Below are 21,975 nucleotides of genomic sequence, written 5' to 3'. Positions count from 1 at the left end.
CCTTTAAACCGTCTCTGTGTTTTCCCGGGGTATACGGTATTACCGAGAAAAAAATAATATTTTGTTTCGGCCTACTGTGTAACGTGCGCCTATGCCTCAAATGTACTATTTAAAAGCAGCATAGCGAATTGTGTGCATTGATGAATGGATTAAGAGATATTTCAAAGCATCACGCAACTCTTCCTTCATCTTGAAAATAGCATTCAACTGTCGTTTACACATGTCTGCGTTGAAACGCCATTTGCAGCACTATTTCACCTGCTCCATCAAAAAAAAGTACACGATGAGCAGGATCATACCCTTTCAAGCATGGGAAATAAAAGAAAAGAAAAAGAATCAACCAACACCCAAGTCCGTTTAGACTGCGCGATAAACCATATTCTTCAGCGCAAATGAGGCGAACCTAATTCAAATGCGTGATAGCTGCACAAGGCAAAATCATATGGGCCCACGTCATGCCATGGCGGGGAAATTAATAATCAAATGGCCTTACCTTGCTTAAAACGTTGTCTTGTTCACATAACTCCTTACAATTATTCCACTTAAATCCATACGGTTTAACACACCCAACAAAGATAGCAAGCGCATTGCTAATTCCCACCAGAAACCGAACAGTTTACGCTACGATGTTTTCTTCCGTTTCTTCAGTAAATGACATTTCAAACGTTTATTACCCACATCCCAAATGTCATACCTTATATTATTTTTACCTTGTTGTTACTCATGTAACCTACTCAAAACACAACTCATTGGAGAGATCTCGTGGAAGTGGAGTACCCCAGGCTATGGTGTGCCTTAGGGGACATATTAGATTTTTTTCGATTTTGCGCGGTTATTTACATTATTGCTGGCTCTTCCTTTTCGTTTGGTTTGAAACCAAAATGCTGCCACACTGCCGATGTTGTATTTTTTTTTGCCACTAACTCGTTATCTTGACTTGCCATCTTTCAACCGCGGTCTCAGTCTCTCTTTTTTTTTTTTTTTTTAAAGATAGGACAGTATAGAGAGACAGGAAATGAGCGGGGGAGAGAGAGACGGAATCGAACCCGGGTCCCCGGATTTATGGTACGGTGCCTTAGCCATCTGAGCCATGACACCCCCGGTCTCAGTCTCTTGCGAAGCTTTCTGTCAGACTCCAAAATGTCACGCAGGGTTGCCATGGTAACGACATAAACAACCCTGCACGCGATGAAAACTTCTTTAGGAAATTGATAGAATTAGTGAAAATACGATCACACAGTTATTCGGGATGATCTTCAATTTATTATTTTATATTATGACCTCATGTACTCCATATTTATTTAGATATTATATATTTTTTTAAAATGACGGTAATGAGGCCGATACCGTTGGTACTTTTGGATACCTCGGGATACCTTCTTACCGTAATACCGCCCAACCCTAATAGCATGCTATTTGGGATTCTTTGTTGTTTATAATTCCCAATGTATTTAAGACACAATATGCCAAAGGCAGTACATTTATCCCTTATCTTTAAGTTTAAGGTCTGTATAAAGGACATATTTTTGGGGCACAGTTGCCTTGTGCTAAATGTCTTGGTGAAAGCATTGGAAATATATTCATGCCTTTTCATTGAGTTCTTGTTTTCTTCATAGTCTGCTTGTATGTTGAATAACTAGATATGGTGGTGAGTGGGAACTCTGTGCTTAGTAATACATTGTTCACATGCTCCCTCATTACAATCAATACTGATCAGCAAATGTGCCTGACCTCACGCCGTGCTGCGCTGCACCGCCACGATAAGTTGCTACTCAAAATTTTTTTCCAAGGTTGGCAGGTATGCCTTCATTATTTCATCCACTTTATTTAACCATGCTTAACAGTTACTGAACAGTTGGTACAGTGTTCTTGGGTTTGAATGCCTCATCCTTACTCCTCCAAACACTCCTCTGTTCATTGTGGCCAAACAACTAAATCTTTGTCTCATCTGACCATAAAACTTTCCTCCAGAAGCCTTTGTTCTTTGCCCGTATGGTCATCTGCAAACTTTAGTTGATCTTGACGGTGTTTATTTTGGAGTAGGGGTGTCTTTCTTGGACAGCAGACTCTCAGTCTATGGCAATATAAAACTCGCTTGACTGTAGACAGTGACGCTGTGACTCTCTGGGTGCTCCTCTCAGTCTGAAGACATGCAGATTAATGCCGCTTTTCCACTACAAACGCGGCTGAGCCGTGCCGTGCCGAGTCGAGCTGAGCGGGGCTGTTGGAGTTGCATTTCGACTACAACCGCGCTGAACCGTGCTGGCTGGAAGTGGGTGGACACATTGGGTGGAGTTAGCGAAAGTGGGTGGACGTCATGTGATGCCGTTAAGCAGCGCAAACAGTGACATCAGTGACAGTGGCGGAACAAGTCAGAGCCGGGCCGGGGGCGGGGCAAATGACCGGGCCCTTTATTAAAGCTTATCATAACATCATTTTAGGCTACAAAATGTCCGCAACTGCGGTGTTTACCAATTTCAACACTACCGGGTGCAACTATGTTATTTAGTACATCAAGTCGTTCAAACGAACATGTAACTCAGAAACAAAAAACATTAGGATACTGTACATGGCTCATAATAAAACATCAATAGCCTATACTGCGCACATTATTTGAAGGGCATACGAATGAGCGCTCAGAGGTTGCAACGCTGACAGGAAGAGTCAGAAATAAAAGGAGGGCGGTGCAAACCTCACTGAATGCACTGTGTTTACCAATTTCAACACTACGGGGTGCAACTATGTTATTTTGTACATTAAGTCCTTCAAACGAACATGTAACTCAAACAAAAAAACATTCGGCGACATACTGTACATGGCTCATAATAAAACATCAATAGCCTACTGCGCGCATTATTTGAAGGGCATACGACGAGCCTTGCGCTCCGCGAACTCGTCCACGATGCTCTGTATGTCACTGATTCAGTGATCTTTTAAGCGGTAGTCTCACGACCCGAATAGTAAACAATAAACATGGAGGACATGGAGTCGTTAGTGTTGCTGGTCTGGGTGCTGTGGCTTGTTGTCACCGACAACGCGGACAGATACTGGCAAGAGCGTATAGATGAGGCGAGGCGCATAAGGCTTCAGAAATTCTCGTAATTCATAATTATTCTTCTTCCGGGTTTGCGGTGTTTACAGATCCCAGCGCGCTCGCGGGGCGTGTGTGGGCATGTGAGGACACTCCTCCTCACCAATCAGTGCACAGGGGAGTGTCTGCTCACGCCCCCAACCTCAGTCGGCACGGTTTGGCTCGCTTCAGCCCTACTCCAAAACGGTGCGAGTTTTAGGGGCTAAGCAGGGCTGAAACGAGCTGAGTCGTGCTGGTTTTTGGTAGTCGAAACGCGAGCCGTGTCGGGCTGAAGTGAGCTGAAGCGAGCTGAAGTGAGCTGAAAAAGGGTAGTGGAAAAGGGCCATAAGTTAACTGGCTACTCTAAATTGCTCAGAGGTGTCACTGTTAGTGTGAATGGCTGTCTGTCTCTCTGTGTTAGGCATGTGAGAGATTGGTAACCTACAGAGAAAATGAATGAATGAATGAATGAATGAATGAATGAATTTAGAGGAGGTGAGAGCCACTTCTGTATTTTCTCTGCATTTTTTTTTTAATTTATTAAGTTATTTGGATGCTTTTGAAAGTTGTTGAACGGATTTTTTTTTTTCATTTTGGCATATGCATATACAGTGCCTTGCAAAAGTATTCATCCCCCTTGGTGTTTGTTCTGTTTTGTCGCATTATAAGCTGAAATTAAAATGATTTTTGGAGGGTTAGCACCATTTGATTTACACAACATGTCTACCACTTTAAAGATGCACATTTTTTATTGTGACACAAATGATAATTAAGATGAAAAAACAGAAATCTGGAGTGTGCATAGGTATTCACCCCCCAAAGTCAATACTTTATAGAGCCACCTTTTGCTGCAATTACAGCTGTAAGTCTCTTGGGGTATGTCTCTATTAGCTTAGCACATCTAGCCACTGAGATTTTTGCCCATTCCTCAAGGCAAAACTGCTCCAACTCCTTCAAGTTAGATGGGTTGCGTTGGTGTACAGCAATTTTGAAGTTATGCCACAGATTCTCAATTGGATTGAGGTCTGGGCTTTGATTAGACCATTCCAAGACATTTAAATGTTTCCCTTTAAACCACTCTAGTGTAGCTTTAGCAGTATGTTTAGAGTCATTGTCCTGCTGGAATGTGAACCTTCGTCCCAGTCTCAAACCTCTGGCTGACTCAAACAGGTTTTCCTCCAGAATTGCTTTGTATTTAGTGCCATCCATCTTTCCTTCAGTCCTGACAAGCTTTCCGGTCACTGTAGATGAAAAAAAAACCTTCCCCACAGCATGATGCTGCCACTACCATGCTTCATTGTATGCATGGTGTTCTCAAGGTGTTGGGTTTGTGCCACACATGACATGTCCCATGATGGCCAAAAAGTTCACTTTTTGTCTCATTTGACCAGAGAATCTTCTTCCATGTGTTTGGGGAGTCTGCCACATGCTGTTGGGCAAACTCCAAACATGATTTTTTAAGCAGTGGCTTTTTTCTGGCCACTCTTCCATAAAGCCCCACTCTGTGGAGCGTATGGCTTAAAGTGGTCCTACGGACAGATACTCCCATCTCCACTGTGGATCTTTGCAGCTCCTTCAGTGTTATCTTTGGTGTCTTTGTTGCATCTCTGATTAATGCCCTCCTTGCCTGGTCTGTGAGTTTTGGTGGATGGCCTTCTCTTGTCAGGTTTGTAGTGGTGCCATATTCTTTCCATTTTGCTGTAATGGATTTAATGGTGCTCCCTGGGATATTCAAAGTTTGGGATATTTTTTATGACCCAACCCTGATCTATACTTCTCCACAACTTTGTCTCTGACCTGTTTGGAATGCTCTTTGGTTTCATGTTGCTTGCTTAGTAGTGTAGAAGAGTCAGGGTCCTTCCAGAACAGGTTGATTTATAGAGACATCATGGGACAGACCATGTAACACTTTGATTGCACACAGGTGGATCTTAATCAACTAATTATGTGACTTCTGAAGTGAATTGGTTGGACCAGCTCTTATTTAGGGGTTTCATATGAAAGGGGGTGAATACTTATGCACACTCCAGGTTTCTGTTTTGTCATCTTAATTATTGTTTGTGTCACAATAAAACAACAATATGCACTTTTAAAGTGGTAGGCATGTTGTGTAAATCAAATGGTGTTAACCCTCCAAAAATCCATTTTAATTCCAGCTCATGGACCCTTTTCACGTGACGTCACGACAAACACGGCCGCCATTTTGGACATGTACTACCAGTAGTTTACCACAGCCAACACTGAGGAACGGCAGCAAAGAAAGTTTTTACTTTCAGCAAAACTTCCATCATGCCACTATATTGTTGTGCACCTGGATGTAGTAACCATCAACAAACAAGGCAAGGTTTATCATTTTATCAGATCCCGACGGAGAAGATGGATAGCGGCCATTAACAGATTGGCAGCCCTCGGCATACCAACGCTTGTGTAGTGACCACTTTGTTGGAGGTAAGACGAATAAAATTAGCCAGAAAAGGCATTACATTGCTGTTAACATTCTGTGGCGGCAAGTGTGTAACCAAATAGGGTAAAATAACCCATTGTAAACTCTTTGTTCTTCTGTAGTAGCTATTGTTGACTAGCTAATGTCAACAACATACTAGCTAGTTACGGTAGCAATGTTTACTTTCAGTCATTTGGATGACTGTTAAAACCTTTCAGTCTCAAGTTTTTCCTTTACTGTATTTACTAGTTTACTGTAATTATGATCCGGCAGCTATTTACACTGGATCCAGTGTAAATAGCTGCCAGAGCCAACATCCGAGGTTCCGGAGCGCGCTCCGGCTTGCTCCCCCTCAAATTAAGCAGCGCGCTCCGGCTTACTCCCGGAGTGCTCCGGCCGAGGTTCCGGAGCACGCTCCGGCTTGCTCCCCCTCAAATTAAGCAGCGCGCTCCGGCTTGCTCCCGGAGTGCTCCGGCCGAGGTTCCGGAGCGCGCTCCGGCTTGCTCCCCCTCAAATTAAGCAGCACGCTCTGGCTTGCTACCCCTCAAATTAAGCAGCTTGCTCCGGAGCAAGCCGGAGCGCACTGCTTAATTTGAGGGGGAGCAAGCCAGAGCGCGCTGCTTAATTTGAGGGGGAGCAAGCCGGAGCGCGCTCCGGAACCTCGGCCGGAGCACTCCTGGAGCAAGCCGGAGCGCGCTCCGGAACCTTGGACGGAGCACTCCTGGAGTAAGCCGGAGCGCGCTCCGGAACCTCGGACGTTGGCGTGTATGTGTATGGCGATGGGACATAGGTATACAGATCATGTGGGCCGAAGTCAGGTAAAGACAAGGGCTTCGTGTACTTCCATACGTCAGTGAACAATCCTGGTGGAAGCAGGTAAATGTCGTTCTCTAAGCCTGCTAACCTCAATTTTTGCAAATACCTCTCCCTCTGCTCGCCCTGTAAATGCCCTATGTTCAGGCCCGGCGCCAGGAACAGTTTACTAAGGGGGCAATTAGAAATCGCAAGGGGGCAAATATTTTTCATATAGTGTGTAGTAGTGATGGCGGTCTGACAACGTGTTTCAAACAATTAACTGCGCCAACCACAAAACCACGGCCCCGAAGGTTGCTTTAGTACTGGAAAATCATGTGGCATATTACCAGGCCATTTGCGCTTTATCAACACCCGTGCCCACCTGTTATTCCTCCCCTCCAATTTTCTCACAGACACGCGGTACAACCGGAAAGATGCCAAACATTAAACAACACACACAAACCTACAGGCAAGTCCTTTACATTTAAAATACATACAAATAGCTCCGCGGCATGAAAATAAAACGTCAATGCAAGTCTAAGGTACTTGGCTCGGCGGCCAAAATCATAATTTAAAAAAATCAACAGACCCCGCGGCTGCACCAGTAATAGCCTTCCTGACTCGCACCGAGTCAACGCTAACCACTTAATCCGCGACCCCAGTTTAGGCGTGTAGGGGACAAAACACTCTGAAGTGATGAATTTTCACCCCCGCTGCATGGGGGGTGACGTCAACGACACATATTCTTACGCTATTTGCACAAAGCGGACCATATATGAACACATGCACCAACATAAACGGAGATAAACTTAGCCTACAAAGAAAGAAAATGGATTCACAATATTGTGATTGAATTCGTTTAATTCGGAGGGGGAAAGACTACTCCCGTAAACTGACTGCATATTACAGGATATTGCAGAGACAGTGCACTTGTAAGTGTACATGTAAAACCCCCGCCCGCACGACCCTTGTCCTTATCACAGGTCTGTGTGTGCGCGGCTGTGTCAGCATTTCGCACATACACCCACAATAACTAGTCCCCAGTAGTTAGGATTGATACATATGTCTAAAACAGGGTTAATATTAAATTCAGGCTTTTTGAAATAATCCTACCTTAATACACTTGAATTCTACGATTGCAACGTAAGAATCATAACAACCAATCAGATTTGTTCTACCGTGCCAGTTTTAGTAGTGATTTATGTGAAATGTATTTTTGTGCAATGCGCAACCACTTAATATTTCGTATTTGAAAATGCAAATTATTAATACGTCTATAATACATTATATTTTCATAAGAAAACAATTAAGTGATCTGAGTCTCCGTTGAGGGGGCGGGGCTGTAGCCACGAGGGGGCGACGCCCCCTTTCGCCCCCCCATGGCGCCGGGCCTGCCTATGTTGCTGGATAGTGAAGGTGTTTTCTGCATCTCGCTCCTTTTTCTTTTATGTTTTTCGTTTGTCGCCTTCCTCGCATTCAAACTGATTCGAGCCGAAGTCCACTACATGTCCAAAATGGCGGTCGCATTTACGAAGGTCACGGGACTGAAAAGGGTCTATAATGCGACAAACACCAAGGGGGATGAATACTTTTGCAAGGCACTGTAGTGGCTTTGATGGTGGTCCTGAGCCTCATGGATTGGACCGTAGATTTGTGTTGTTGTTTTTTTTGCTTTGCATGTTTTATCTATCTATCTATCTATCTATCTATCTATCTATCTATCTATCTTTGTTTGTTTGTTTGTTTATTTTTGTTGCACACATTGTTCCTACCACATAACAGACTGAAATTTTGGCAACGAAGTCTAAAAAAAGGGTTGTATTTACTTCTTGCTAAAATGTTATATTCCACCTTTTAGAGCTTAAGATTCTTCACTGAGTGCTCTTTTGCATGCATAATGACAATACTAGTGCGTCTCAAACAATTAAATATTGTGAAAAAGTTCATTTTTTTCGTAATTTAATTCAAAAACTTTTCATATACTCTATATTCAGTATATGTAAAGTGAAATATTTCAAGCCTTTTTTGCTTTAATTTTGATGATTATGGCTTATAGCTCATGAAAATCAGAAATCCAGTATTTCAAATTATTTGAATATTTCCTAAGATCAATCAAAAAAGGATTGACAATACAGAAATGTACAACTTCTGAAAGTTTGTTCATTTATACACTCAGTACTTGGTTTGGGCTCCTTTACCACGAATTACTGCATCAAAGTGGCATGGTGGCGATCACCCTGTGGCAATGCTTAGGTGTTATTGAAGCACTGTGCACTTAGCACCATGGGCAGGTGCTAAGTCCTACTGTAAAAGGAAACCGGCATCTCCATAAAGCTTGTCAGCAGATGGAAGTATGAAGTGCTCTAAAATTTCCTAGTAGATGGCTGCATTGACTTTGGACTTGAAAACACACAGTGGACCATCACCAGCAGATGACATGGCACCCCAAATCATCACAGACTGCGGAAACTTCACACTGGACTTCAAACACCTTGGATTCTGTGCCTCTCCACTCTTCCTCCAGACTCTAGGAATTGATTTAGAAATGAAATGCAAAATTTCCTTTCATCTGTAAAGAGGATTTTGGACCACTGAGCAACAGTTGAGTTCTTTCTCTCCTTAGCCCAGGTAAGATCCTTCTGATGTTGTCTCTGGTTCAGGAGTGGTTTGACATTAGGAATGTGACAGTTGTAGTCCCTTTCCTGAAGACATCTGTGTGTGGTGGCTCTTGATGCACTGACACCAGCCTCAATCCACTCCTTGTGAAGTTCTCCCAAGTTCTTTAATCGACGTTTCTTGACAATCTTCTCAAGGCTGCAGTCATCCCTGTTGTTTGTACACCTTTTTCAGCAATGACCTTCTGTGACTTACCCTCCTTGTGGAGGGTGTCAGTGATCTGGACAATTGTCAAGTCAGCAATCTTCCCCATGATTGTGGTTGTGTTTACTGAAATAGACAGAGAGATACACAGTATGTATACTGTTTTACTCAAACTCGAAATGAAATATTCTCATATTTTTTAGATTTTTTGAGAGTTATCAAAATTAAAATAGAAAAATGCATGAAACATTTTAGTTTGTATGTAAAGAGTCTAGAATATATTACATTTTCACTTTCTCAAATAACCGATGGAAAATATTTAACTTTTCTATAATATTCTAATTGTTTGAGATGCTCTACTGTATGCATACATGAATAATAAGAACTCATTTACTGGGACCATTTTATTTCAGAAACATTTAAGTGAGGCTGCCTATTATTTGCCTATTTGCATAGTTTTAGAATGAAAACATTATTGTATCAGTAGTTTTAAAGTTTGGAAGTATACTAAACTTATGTTCCATTTATTGCAACTGTTTGCCAAATCATTGATTCAAGATTCAAGAGAGCTTCAGTGTCAATCCATCCATATTCAAGTATATTGTGCATTGAAATACTGTTTCCCACAGGCTCCCCATGGTGCATTTATATAGAAAATAGAAGATTACAACACAAGGTATATAAATAACTCTATCTATGGCTATCTAAGTAGACATTTAGCTATCTAAACATATGGCTATCATAGTACAATAAACAATATAAATAATAAGACAAAGGCAGGTGCAAAGTGGCAATTGTGCATTTGTGTTCAAATGGTCTTTTTAGTGCAAAAATACAAGACTATGCAGTTCAGTTTGAAGAGTTCACATTAAATATTACAACAAGGCAAGACAAGTGCAAAGTGAGCAGTGTGCATGTGTGTGCAAATGGGTGGTGTCATGCAAATGGACGAGAAATGGAATGGATTGCCTGCTAACCAGGTTTGTAGTACTCGAGTCCAGGACTCAGACTCAAGTCCAACTCGTGCCCTAATTTTAAGGACTTGTGACTTGACTTGGACTTGAGCACTGATGCCTCAGACTTGGACTCAGACTCGTGCATTAACTGCATTCGGACTCGTAAATTGGAGACAAGGACTCAGATTTTTTTCTTTATTTTTTTGTAACATGTTATAATAATTTGGCATAAGATATATCTACATACATTTGTATACTAATTTTGTGCAAGAGAATGCACATTCGTCTGTTCATACATCATGTTCAGGAACAAAGTAATGTTAATGGCGCTAAAATGCCTGGAGAGAATGCCCCTAGGGTTATCCGCTTTGCTTATACAGACTTCTCATGCAGTGGGAAAAAAATGCACTGCAATGTGTTCCATATGTAGAAAAACTTTCGAGGAGACAAGGGGGAAAACCTCAAACTTCAATTGTCATTTGGTAAGACTACACCCAGAGAAGTAAGTGACATGCTATGTCCATTGCTCTGTTGATAGTAGGGCTTGATTGCTGACTGATGAACTAGCTTGTGTTAACCCTCTCTCATGTTATTTGCCCTGTTGATAGCAGGGCTTGCTGAGTGATGAAGAAGCTTTTTATCTGTAGCCTATTAAGTAAAATGGGGCAGTCAAGCAGTAACATTAGTCCAACACAGCAGCAGAGACAGTTTCACATAAAGGCAGCAACAGCCACCATCAAATGGTTTGGTTGGAGTCTTGTTCTCAGACTTGACTTAGACTTGACTCGAAATTTTCTTTAATGACTTGGACTTGACTCAGACTTGAACAGTGTGGACTCAAGACTGGACGTGGACTCGAGGTGTAGTGACTCAACTACAACACTGCTGCCAATGTTTGCTTTGGTGCCAGTCAGAGCTCATGGAACAAGGAAAGAAATCATCAATGATTCCCTCCAAATGTAATATGTACGGTATGTGTGCACACAGACAAGTGACATATTAAAACAAAAATTGTAGCTCTGTTCTGCCATCATTTTGCTGCCATGGTGTTGGTCCACTTGTCCCTTTAGAAGAAGGAGGTACTTCTTCGAAGTTCTTCTGACCGATCATCTTTATTATATAAGGAAACATTTCTAGCCTGATGTTAGTGGTGTTTTCCAGAATGACAACACCCAAGGGCTCACTGGATGCTTTGATGTTTAAAAATAATATGAATCATATGCTATGACCTTTGCAGTCACCAGATGTCAACCATTTGAACCTCTTTGGGTGAATTTGGAGTGACATGTTAGACTTTGCTCTGCACCACAATCATGAAAACACCAGTTGATGGAATGTCTTTTGGAAGAATGGTTTTCATTTCTTTAGTACAGTTCCAGAGTGTAGTAGAATCTATACCAGTGGCCCAATATGACACCTCTTTACAGAGTGTGCTTGTTATGCTTTGTATTTTCATGAACAGTACTATATAATTAATTCCTTGATTGCTTAGAAATGTATTGAAACATAAATGCCACTACTTGGCATGACATTTCCTAATTTGTTTGTTTGTTTGTTTGTTTGCTTGCTTGCTTGCTTGTTTATCATTTGTAGTAGGTGCAGCAGCTTGTTGAACAACTTGAACAAGCATTGGTGCATTATACACCTTCAAAATGAATGTTTGGATTGTGTGTCTTTAATTCACCTGAACCTTTTTTATTATTGTAAATATTCAGAGGTTTAATAAATATTAATAACTATTATGTTTGCTTCATAATTCTGCCAATTACAAATATAACAGAAAAATATCTGCATGGTATTATGATGATGTGTGACACTTATCATGTTTATAACATTATAGCATGTACGTACTTCATATATCCAATGAGTTTGTAGAGCTTTAGATATTTTGATTAAAATTATAAACAATTTTATAAATATTACATTTTATTATGTATACATAAGTTAAGTTGCAAAACATTTTAAATGCTAGTTTTATTACTACTAAAACTAGTGTACTTTTAAAATTCTAGTTTAAAAATTCTCACATTTATCTTTACTTAACACTGATAAGCTATCTCTGCTTTAGGTATGGACCCTCCCAGAGAGATTATGGTATCATACATCTCTGAGGATTCAGTAACAGTATCATGGGCTAAGCCGCTTGCTCATTTTGATTACTACAAAATGTCCTACCAGTCTGCTAGAGGTATCATCACTCATAATCCCACTGCATCTTAGTATAGAAGCCCATTTCAAGGTGCAAAGACATTATGGAAATGTTTTGTTTCGTTAATTTTGTTTTAATTATTACAGCTCAAGTGGACAGTGTGGTGATTAACAAGGATGTGACAAACTATACTCTGACCAGACTCCATCCAGCAACAGAATATGAGATCAAGTTAAACACTGTGCGTGGAAGCCAAGAGAGCAAGGTCATCAGCACCAGTGTCTTTACAGGTATATTCAATTATTGATCATAAATACTAACCCTATTTCCAGAAAAGTTGGGGTATTTTCCAAAATGTAATAAAAACAAAAATCTGTTATATGTTAATTCACATGAACCTTATTTAACTGACAAAAGTACAAAGAAAATATTTTTGTCAAGTGCACGAGGGAGGCAGATGTATGTGCAGAAGTATTTATTATAATACAGTGCAATATATATATATATATATATATATATATATATATATATACATATACATACCTCCTTTGGCCAGTTTATGATACCAGCGGGGTATCTGATGACTGGTAGTGCGTACATGTTGATGGCTCGGACCTTGTTCTTACCATTCAGCTGACTTTTCAGGACCTGCCTTACTCTCTGGAGGTATTTGGCTGTGGTTGACTTCCTTGTGGCTTCTTCATGGTTTCCATTAGCCTGTGGGATGCCAAGGTACTTATAGCTGTCTTGGATATCACCTATGTTGCCCTCTGGTAGGTCAATCCCCTCAGTCCGGATCATCTTGCCTCTCTTTGAGACCATCCGGCCACACTTGTCCAATCCGAATGACATCCCTATGTCATCGCTGTAGATCCGGGTGGTGTGGATCAGCCAGTCTATTTCTCGCTTGTTCCTGGCATACAGCTTGATGTCATCCATGTAGAGCAGGTGGCTGATTGTTGCCCCACTACGGAATCGGTACCCGTAGCCGCTCTTCGTGATGATCCGACTGAGGGGGTTCAGGCCTATGCAGAACAGCAGTGGCGATAGCGCATCTCCTTGGTATATGCTGCACTTGATGTTGACTTGGGCAATGGGTTTTGAGTTGGCCTCTAGGGTTGTCTTCCACATTTCCATTGAGTTCTGGATGAAGGTCCTTAGGTTCCTGTTGATCTTATACAGTTCCAGACATTCCAGTATCCATGTGTGTGGCATTGAGTCGTAGGCTTTCTTGTAGTCAATCCAGGCAGTGCACAGGTTGGTCTGTCTCTTCTTACAGTCTCGGGTGACTGTTCTATCGACCAGTAGCTGGTACTTGGCTCCTCTGGTGTTACTGCCAATTCCTTTCTGTGCCTCGCTCATGTATTGAGCCACATGCTTACTCGTTTTTGCCGCAATGATGCCTGACAGGGCCTTCCATGTTGTGCAGAGACAGGTAATTGGCCGGTAGTTGGATGGGATGGGTCCCTTCTGGGGGTCCTTCATGATTAGGACTGTCCTGCCTTGGGTTAGCCATTCTGGGTGGGTTCCATCCCTCAGCAGCTGGTTCATCTGTGCTGCTAGGCGTTCATGGAGTGCAGTTAGCTTCTTCAGCCAGTACGTATGGATCATATCGGGGCCTGGTGCTGTCCAGCTCTTCATCTTTGACACTCTTTCTTGGATGTCTGCCATTGAGATGGTTACTGGTTCTTGTTCTGGGAGGTTGCTGTGGTCAGCTCTTAGGTCCACTAACCATTGGGCATCGGTGTTGTGTGATGCCTTTCTTTCCCATATGTCTTTCCAGTATTTTTCCACCTCAGCTCTTGGTGGGTCTGACCGGTTGTTGTTCCCCTGCCACTGAGAATACACCTTGGCTGGTTCAGTGGAGAACAGCTTGTTTATTCTCCTGGCCTCTCCCTCCTTGGTGTATCTCTTCAACCGGGTGGCCAGAGCTGTTAGTCGCTGTTTGGCAGTTTCGAGTGCCTCTGGTATGGAGAGTGAGTTGTACTTCCTGGGTGCCCCTTTATTCACCATGTTCCCTTTCTGTAGTTCAGCTAGCTGGCTAACTTCTCTCCGTGCTGCCTTTATCTTGGCCTCTAATCGTCTCTTCCATGATATCAAGAAATCCTACCAGTGGCTGGATAATGCAGGACTGACAGACAGCACAGAGGCACTAATCATGGCAGCACAAGAACAGGCCATAAGCACAAGAGCCATAGAGGCCAGGATCTACCAGAGTAGATCAGACCCAAGATGCAGACTGTGCAAAGAAGCCCCTGAAACAGTCCAGCACATAGTAGCAGGGTGTAAGATGCTAGCTGGATCAGCATACATGGAGAGGCACAACCAAGTGGCTGGGATAGTATACAGGAACATCTGCAACCAGTATGGAATAGAAGTACCCAAGTCCCAATGGGCCATACCACAGAAGGTGGCTGAGAACAACAGGGCCAAGGTTCTGTGGGACTTCAGCTTCCAGACTGACAAACAGATCCTGGCTAACCAACCGGACATAGTGGTGGTGGACAAAGAGCAGAAGAGGGTGGTGGTGATAGATGTGGCGATCCCAGCTGACGCCAACATCAGGAAGAAGGAACATGAGAAACTTGAGAAGTATCAAGGGTTGAAAGAGCAGCTGGAACGGATGTGGAAGGTCAAGGGTTGCGTGGTCCCCGTGGTAGTGGGGGCACTTGGGGCAGTAACCCCCAAACTGGGAGAGTGGCTCCAGCAAATCCCAAGAACAACATCTGAAGCCTCAGTCCAGAAGAGCGCAGTCCTAGGAACATCGAAGATACTGCGCAGAACTCTCAAACTCCCAGGCCTCTGGTAGAGGACCCGAGCTTGAGGATGACATGGATACCCCCCCCCCCCCCCCCCCCCCCCCGCCAGGGGTGAGAAGGAGATTTTTTTTTTTTATATACAAAACTCAAAGGCACACGGTCCAAATTGGCAGGCAAGGTCATAAACAAGAAAACAGGCAAAGGGTCGGTCAAGGCACAAACAAGATGTCAGAGGCAGAACTAGAAATGGGAACAGGACTCGAGAAACCAGGAAAACCACAAACACGGGAAACAAGGCTCGGTAATGCGCACTGAACGTGCTGTAATACTTCGCATCGCATTGCGTTCAGCACAGTCCTTAAATAGCCCAACATTTAGTTCATTGATTGAGGACCGGTGCGCCTTGTTCATGGCATGCGTGCTGGAGCTCGTTTGGCATGCACACAGCCCGAGGCACACCTTCAGGTGCATGTGCCAAGGTGCACAGGACTGACAGAACCCCTCCCAAAAAGCTCCTTCTGGGAGTGAAAATCCATAATACTTGGCCCCAATGGGGGTTCATGCTCAGGCTCTGGACATGACTTGGGTTCTAGGCTAGGAGTAGGCTTGACCTCGGGACTTGACGTGGACTCTGGACTCAGGCTCTGAAGACAATGTGGACTCTGGACTGGACTTGGGCTCTGAAGACGACATGGACTCTGGACTGGATTTGGGTTCAAGCTCTGTAGATGATGGGGACTCGGGCTCGGGTTCTGTAGATGACTCGGTTTCAGGACTGGACTCGGGCTCGAGCTCTGAAGACAACAAGGACTTGGGCTTGAGCTCTGAAGACAACAAGGACTCGGGCTCTGGTTCTAAAGATGATGAGGACTTGGGCTCGGGCTCTGGAGATGGCTCAGGCTCTGGAGACAGCATGGGCACAGACTCTGGTTCTGGAGTAGGTACTTACACTGGCACTGGAGTGGGCTCTGGAGTAGATGCAGGCTCTGACGCTGGCTCTGGAGTGGGCTCTGGAGTAGGCACCGGCTCTGGAGTAGGCGGGCCCTGGCACGGGAGCAGATGCTGGCGCTGACTCTGGCTCCGCTTCTGGCTCGGGAGCAGGTGCTGGCGCTGACTCTGGCTCCACCTCTGGCTCGGGAGCTGGCGCTGACTCTGGCTCGGGAGCAGGCACTGGTGCTGACTCCACCTCTGGAGCTGGCTCTGCCTCTGGGGCAGATGCTGGCATGGGAACAGGTGCTGGCATGGGAACAGGAACAGGAGCTGGCAAGGGAACAGGAACAGGAGCTGGCTCTGGCTGAGAAACCAGCTTAAAAGAGACAGCCTCCCCTGCTGTCTCTACTTCAGCCACTAGGGAGATCTCTGGAGTGATAGCCTCCTCATCTGAGTCAGCCACTGGAGTGGTTGCCTTTAGGAGGCACTCTAGAGCAACAGCCTCCTCGACTGTGTTGACCACAGGAGAGAGCTCTGGAGCGCTAGCCTCCTCAGCTGGGTTGGCCTCTGGCATGATTGCCCCTCCCCCAAATTTTTCATGGGGTTCCTCCCTTACTAAGGATTCGAAAATAAACTTTAGCATGGCAAAGAAAGTCTGAAAGTTGCAAAGGCACGGGTGTTCAACCCGAATCAGATAGTCCACCCATCTGCATGCTCGTTCAGTAATGAATATCAGTACAAAGCTTACCCAGATAGGTTTGGGTGGCTTGGGCTCTTGGAGGTTCTCATAGAAGAGATCACACTGCAACTTGAATCACATAGGGTGATATATCCCATAGTAGACTGCTGGGGGACTCCAGTCAGTCTTCAGACGAAAATAAGAGGTAAGTGGCAGGGTCAGGGAAACCCAGAAGCGGCGTGAGATCGCATATTGAAATGCTTCCACTACATCCATTTTGGGCGAAGTATTCTGTCAAGTGCGCGAGGGAGGCGGATGTATGTTCAGAAGTGTTTATTATAGTACAGTGTGGTGTGTGTATATATATATATATATATATATATATATATATATATATATATATATATACACACCTTACACACACACACACAAATACAAAACTCAAAAGGTACACAGTCCAAATTAGCAGGCAAGGTCATAAAAGAAAAAACAGGCAAAGGGTCTGTCAAGGCACAAACAGGATGTCGGAGGCAAAATGAGAACGAGAACTAGAAACGGGAACAGGAGTCGATAAACCAAGAAAACCACAAACATGGGAAACAAGGCTCGGTAATGTGCACTGAATGTGGCATAATACTTTGTGTCTCATTACCTTTAGTGCAGTCCTTAAATAGCCCAACATTTAGTTCACTGATTGAGGACAGGTGCGCCTTGTTCATGCGCCGTTGCGAAGTTTGGAGAGCTAAGGAAGATACTTACAGACCACCATATAAGGCTTAAAACAAGAGGAAAATACATGGATGCCTTTATCAGATCTAGGCTCATGTATAACGCGGCAACATGGGATTTAGATACGGCAATCATGGACAAGCTGGAAGTAGAGTGGATGCAATACTTGCGAAAAATAGTTTGTGGTGGCTTCAGACGTCGCAACGCCCCGACCCAGGATTAACTGAAGCAGAGAGAGCAGCTGGAAATTGGGATTACGCCTTTGTCTATTCGAACAAAAAGATCTTGGAACTAACAGGAAGGGGATCCCTGAGGGACTTTCAGGAACAACGGCACCTAGAATGGCTTGCGCACTGCGTCCGAATGGAAAACTGGGCACCTCAAAAACAAACCCTATTCATGGAGACGGAGGCCAGACCTGCCAGGCGAAGGCCGGTAGACGGTTGGAAAAGAGTTGAGAAAGAAACAGGAATGGATAAAGGACAGTTGATGAAATTGATGATGGACCATTCGGGGTTCAAAAGATGGAGCTGCGAGCGCTATAGGCGCACGGACTCCTCTGACTCAGAGGCGTAAGCCTCAATGAGTAACATTTGATGATGATGATGATGATGTGTATACTGGAGCTCATTTGGTCCGCGTGCATCCTGAGGCGCGCCTTCAGGTGCACACGCCAAGGCGTGCAGGACTGACAATTTTCAATAGTTTTACTGACCAACTTAATTGTATTTTGTAAATATAAGCAAAGTTAGTATTTGATGCCTGCAACACTCAAAGTTGTGACAGAAGCATTATTACCATTGTATTACATCATCTTCCCTTTTAATAACCCTTTTTAATCGTATGGGCTCTGAGGATACTAATTGTTCCAGTTTTGCAATTGGAATTTTTGTCCATTCTTGGTTGATAAAAGACTTCAGCTGCTCAACAATCTGTGGTCGCTGTTGTTTGATTCTCCTCTTCATGATGCACCATACATTCTCAATAGGAGACAAATCTGGACTAGCAGCAGGCCAGTCAAGTACACACACTCTGTGTCTACGAAGCCACATTGTTGTAGCCCATGCAGAATGAGGCCTGGCATTGTCCTGTTCAAATAAGCATGGACTTCCCAGGAAGAGATGTTGCCTTGATGCCTAAAAACCCAATATATGTCCCAATATATCAATGATCCCTTCACACACATGCAACTCACTCATGCTGTGGGCACTGATACACCACCATACCATCACAGATGCTGGCTTTCTCACCTTTCTCTGATAATAAACGGGATGGCTGTGTTAATATTTGGCACTGAGAACTTGATGTCCAGTGTAACACTTTCCTAGGTTGGGGCAGTGAGGAACTGGAGACAGCCGCGACAGTTCAAGGTGTCCTTTATTTTTTTATAGTTCACTTTTCAGTGACTACTAACATATGTATACTCTCAAACATGCTGGAGAACACAGCTCGCTCTCATTACTGGCTATATCAAAGCCACACAGAGACACACATTAATAGACAGCCAGTAATTAGACACAGGTGTAAATCATCATATGTTATCTGCTGGTTCAACCTGACTCCTCACCATTCACAGCTGATGCTCAACCACACCCTCCTTGCCATATCCGGTTTTCCCAAAAACCAAGCTGAATTGTGGACTCATCTAACCACAGAATACATTTCCAGTGTCTTTCTGTCCATCTGAGATGAGTTTGAGTCCAGAGAAATTGCACCGTTTCTTGATATAATTGATGAATAACTTCCTCCTTGTGTAATACAGTTTCAGGTTGCGTTTCTCAATGCAGTGGCGGACTGTGTTAAGTGACAAAGGTCTTCCAGAGTACCCCTGAGCCCATGTGGCTATATTTGTCACATTAGCATGACAGTTTCTCAGGCAGTGATGCCTGAGGGCTCAAAGGTCACACACATTCAACAGTGGTTTCTGACATTGGCCTTTATGCACTGAGATGTCTTCAAATTCCCTGAATCTTTTCACGATATTATGCATTATAGATTTTCAAAGACCTAAAATCTTGTGTTGAGAAATGTTCTTTTTTAATTGACTAGCAATTCTTTCATGAATTTTCTCATGAAGGGGTGAACCTTGACCCATCCTTGCTTGCAAATTGAATCTTTGAATCTTTAAATCTTTGAATATTTACAAAATACAATTTAGGTGGTCAGTAAAATTATTGAAAATATTTTCTTTGTACTTTTGTCAGTTAAATAAAGGTTTGCATGAATTAACAAATCACATAGTTTTGTTTTATTGAATTTTGGAAAATATCCCAATTTTCTGGAAATGGGTTTAGTATTATATTGTGGCTATAGTATTGCTTAGAAGATTATTGATACTACAGGTGCATCTCAAACAATTAGTATATTGTGAAAAAGTTCAGTATTTTCCATCAGTTATTTAAGAAAGTGAAAATGAATATATTCTGGACTCATTACAAATAAACTAAAATATTTCAAGCATTTTCTTTTTTAATTTTGATAATTATGGCCTACAGCGCAAAAAAAAAGAAAAAAAATCTCATAATATTAGAATATTTAGTTTCGAGTTTGAGTAAATTACTAAGCAAAGAGTATAAATACCATGCATTACTGTAGGATTACTGTATTGTAAATTCTTTTTTGATTGATCTTAGGAAATATTCTAATAATTTGAGATACTGGATTTCTGATTTTCATGAGCTAAAAGCCATAATAATCAAAATTAAAACAAAAAAGACTTGAAATATTTCACTTTATATGTAATGAATATAGAATATATGAATGTTTACCTTTTTGAATTAAATTACAAAAAGTTGAACTTTTTCACACTATTCTAATTGTTTGAGATGCACCTATATACAGTGCTAGACTCCAGGATTGCTAAACCTGATCTGATCAGGCCTAATGGACAGAGAAATCTGACAGCTCCAGTCTGTGGATTTGACCTCTCAAAATGAATTGCCAACTGAGGACTGTTACCAAGCAGTCCAGGACTTGTATCCCTTTGGCTTCAAGTTTTTCTGTGAATGCTATGCAGCTCATCTTCTGGATCCAGTACATTGCATGATTTCCAAAATGCTACCATTTATTTAGGGATTGCTAGGTAGCTGCGATAACCTGGCGACTTGTCCAGGGTGTACCCTGCCTCTCGCTCATAGTCAGCTGGGATAGGCTCCAGCTTGCCTGTGACCCTGTAGAACAGGATAAGTGGCTACAGATAATGGATGGATGGATGGATGGATGGATGGATGGATGGATAGCAGCTACTCCTCATCTATGCCAAGTGTAGATGCAGTACATGGCACCATGGCTGCCATGGGCTCACCAACGTATTAAACCTTTTTCTGAAAAGGGCAAGACACTTCCATCCACCATGATTACCTAAGAGCCTGGCACATAGTCTTAACCCCTTCACCCCCCATTCTGAAGTCCCTTCTGTCTCCCTTATGACTATGCAAGGCTATGCAAAGATGTCAAATTAAGATGGGTGACTCTAAAGCTGTCTTTTTATTAGTCACTGTTTCAGCAAAAGCTTGGGAGAACTACATGCTCCAAGGAGGACCCCAGAGGATTCCATCATCTTGTGGTTGAATTTAGGATATCTGACCAAAGTCATATCACCCAATTTTGTAAGTCAATCTATTGATTTTTCAGCATTCCATGAAGGACAGCCTGCAAAGCATTCCTTGTTGCAGTAATATTTAGACTGCATGGTGACTATCCAATCCTCAGATCAACTGTTTTCCAGCTACAAAGAATAGACATGGAAACACTCTTATCTAAGCATCTGGGTCTGGACTTGATCACCTGTAGGTGTACTGGACCCCCATCCCCTACCATCACATGCCACTCTATGAGAAACGTCTCCTCTTTATGGGAATGCTGCTCCAGGAAACCTGTGCTGCAGTTCCTGTATCTGGGTATTGCCAAGTGCTTTTTCCAGGTTCTACACAGTTAACTTTGCCCCTCTCAGTGGGGTGAATGTGCCTTTTCAGTGACTCCTAGGGTGTGTCCAATTCTTCATGACATTATCCAGATGATTCTCAAGTAATTCCATGTGGGTTAGGAGAGTGAAATTGACTGCTAGTTATATAACTCCCAGGGTTCTTTTGGAACCAACATCAACCCAACAATGACGTGGTAATTTTATTTTATTTTTTTCCAGTGACACCTCTGGCTAGTTTTTTTGGGGGTCTAGATCTAATCTGGATTTCTGTACATCAATTTCATATTATTCACAATTGTTGAAAGTGTTTACAAATAAAACTTTGAATTGATTTGACATTCCAGTGAAATATAGCATCAGAATTTATTTCAAATCCGTAACTTTTTGACATTGTTACAACACAAAGTAAGGCTTGCAAATCTTATCATTTATATGCATAAAGATGTGTGGAGCAGGCACATTAGACTGTATAATTTCTCTGAAAAGCTCTGCTCATTTAGAAAATTGTGATTTTCCTCAAGATGTTAATCAAAACAAATTAGTTTCAATTTGGAGAGATGTGCTATATTTAACTACCTCTGAAAATCCTCTGCACATGAAAAAAGAACAAGGAAAACATCAGACCCCAGCCAGTCATGCAAAACTGCTTTTCGATAAACAGTCTTTTTTCATAAACTAGAAAGGCAGTTGGTAGAGTGCATACCTCTGTCAAGCCACATA

General features: G+C 42.8%; 1 protein-coding gene across 1 annotated transcript in view; it reads left to right on the top strand.

The window, feature by feature from the left end:
* Positions 1-21,975, top strand: part of tnr (tenascin R (restrictin, janusin)) — a 169,635-nt gene that overhangs the window by 112,948 nt on the left and 34,712 nt on the right. The window contains exons 11-12 of the mRNA XM_060918788.1: positions 12,153-12,272; positions 12,380-12,523. Of these exons, the coding sequence (XP_060774771.1) occupies positions 12,153-12,272; positions 12,380-12,523 (264 nt within the window). The remainder of the gene's footprint in view (positions 1-12,152; positions 12,273-12,379; positions 12,524-21,975) is intronic.

The sequence above is a fragment of the Neoarius graeffei genome, chromosome 1, assembly GCF_027579695.1.
Source record: "Neoarius graeffei isolate fNeoGra1 chromosome 1, fNeoGra1.pri, whole genome shotgun sequence".
Taxonomy (NCBI): Eukaryota; Metazoa; Chordata; class Actinopteri; order Siluriformes; family Ariidae; genus Neoarius; species Neoarius graeffei.
The sequence above is the reverse complement of the archived record's forward strand: the minus strand, read 5'-3'. Positions and strand labels throughout refer to the sequence as shown.